At 28.9% G+C, this 1,458-nt stretch overlaps 1 protein-coding gene across 1 annotated transcript in view; it reads right to left on the bottom strand.

Annotated features, from left to right (window-relative positions):
* The window catches only part of LOC108966599 (piezo-type mechanosensitive ion channel component), a gene marked incomplete at its 3' end in the record, with an annotated part of 89,886 nt that overhangs the window by 8,980 nt on the left and 79,448 nt on the right, over positions 1-1,458 (bottom strand). Inside the window, 2 exon segments of the mRNA XM_018929590.1 lie at positions 317-349; positions 792-1,043. Coding sequence (XP_018785135.1) covers positions 317-349; positions 792-1,043 — 285 coding nt within the window.

The raw sequence follows: 1,458 nt of genomic DNA, 5'->3' as shown, positions 1-1,458 counted from the left end.
ATTTCGTAGATAATTTGAATCATTTTTCAGATAATTTTGAAATTTTAATTTTTTGTATGCATTTGAATTTTCTTTAGCTATCACCTTTTAATAATGAGCTATAAGGAAAAAGTGTAACTTTAAAGCTTTAGTATAAAAGGGAAAGTCTAAAAGTAGTTTATGACGTTTGGAATAGTATTTGGAAAAATATTAAGAAATAATAATAAAAAATAGTTTATCATTCTGCATTCTTCATAATATATGTTAATATATTTTTGTAGAGTGTTTTGTGGATTTTGATAAATTTGAAATATTTGTGGTTATGGCAAATACTTACGATTTTTGCATGGACGTGCCATCCTCGTCGTAACTAAAAGTATATGAGAATGATGAGAAATGAAGAAAGTGTTAGTAGTGATATATGTATGAGCAAATACATACTTAAAAATATTATTTATTTTTTCATAGCAAACAAGTTCAAATAAAATTAAAAATTAAATAAAAAAAAAAACACAAAAAACAAAAAACAACAGAAAGACTAGCGCTTACAAGCTACAAGCGTGGCACTTTTAATAAAATTACTTTAATACTAAATACATACAAACATGTAGGAATTATGTGGCGGTGTAGTGTGTGAACAAAAGTGGGTTTAAAAAATTATTTTCAATATTTACTTTAATAAAATAAAATATATACATATATATGTATATAAAAAAATTAAATTAACCTCAAAATTGTTTAGCACACAAACACTTAAAACTATATTTTTTAAACCCACTTTTTATCACTTTTTATGGTCAACTTTAATTTACCTATCATTTCGCATATCCACAGTATCCACTGACATATCAATAATGGCATGTGGATCCGCTGTTTGCTCTTGTTGTTGCTGTKGTGTATTGTTTATGTGTGWWTCTARGGGTGAAAGTGGGCTAGTGTCTGAGGTGATCGTATTCAAATCGGTAACATTCGTTATACTATGTGGTAATGGTCGTGTATTCGTTTCATTTTGAGTGTCAATCGATGCCGACTCGATCGAGCCAGCGAGTTGCGCATTTTCAGCACTAATGCAGTAATGTAGTATATAAACGGTGTAGTATAAAAACGGTAAACATAAAGACATTCATAAAATACGAATAAAAAATAATAATGCACGTAAAACGTTGTAATTTTTTTTATTTTTATTTTGTTGTGGTGATGGAGGCAACGTGTTGGTGGCGATTGGTGATGAACATGGAAAGTTGCGGCGCGACGCAGAGTATATGTGGTGGCACAAACGAAACAAATATGCAGGTATATGCAAAAAAAAGAACAAGAACAAAATAATAGAAATAAATAAATAACGAAAAAATTTAAATAACTGTATTKAAATGAATATAGGTTAGGTTAGGTTAGTCTGGTAGGCCAATGAGCCACGCATAGACCAGTTTTGGTCCTTTGCAATACCAGATGAATTAATAATTAAATTAATATAATATA

This window comes from Bactrocera latifrons, unplaced genomic scaffold (assembly GCF_001853355.1).
Source record: "Bactrocera latifrons isolate USDA-ARS-PBARC rearing strain unplaced genomic scaffold, ASM185335v1 scaffold_165, whole genome shotgun sequence".
NCBI classification, from domain to species: Eukaryota; Metazoa; Arthropoda; class Insecta; order Diptera; family Tephritidae; genus Bactrocera; species Bactrocera latifrons.
The sequence above is the reverse complement of the archived record's forward strand: the minus strand, read 5'-3'. Positions and strand labels throughout refer to the sequence as shown.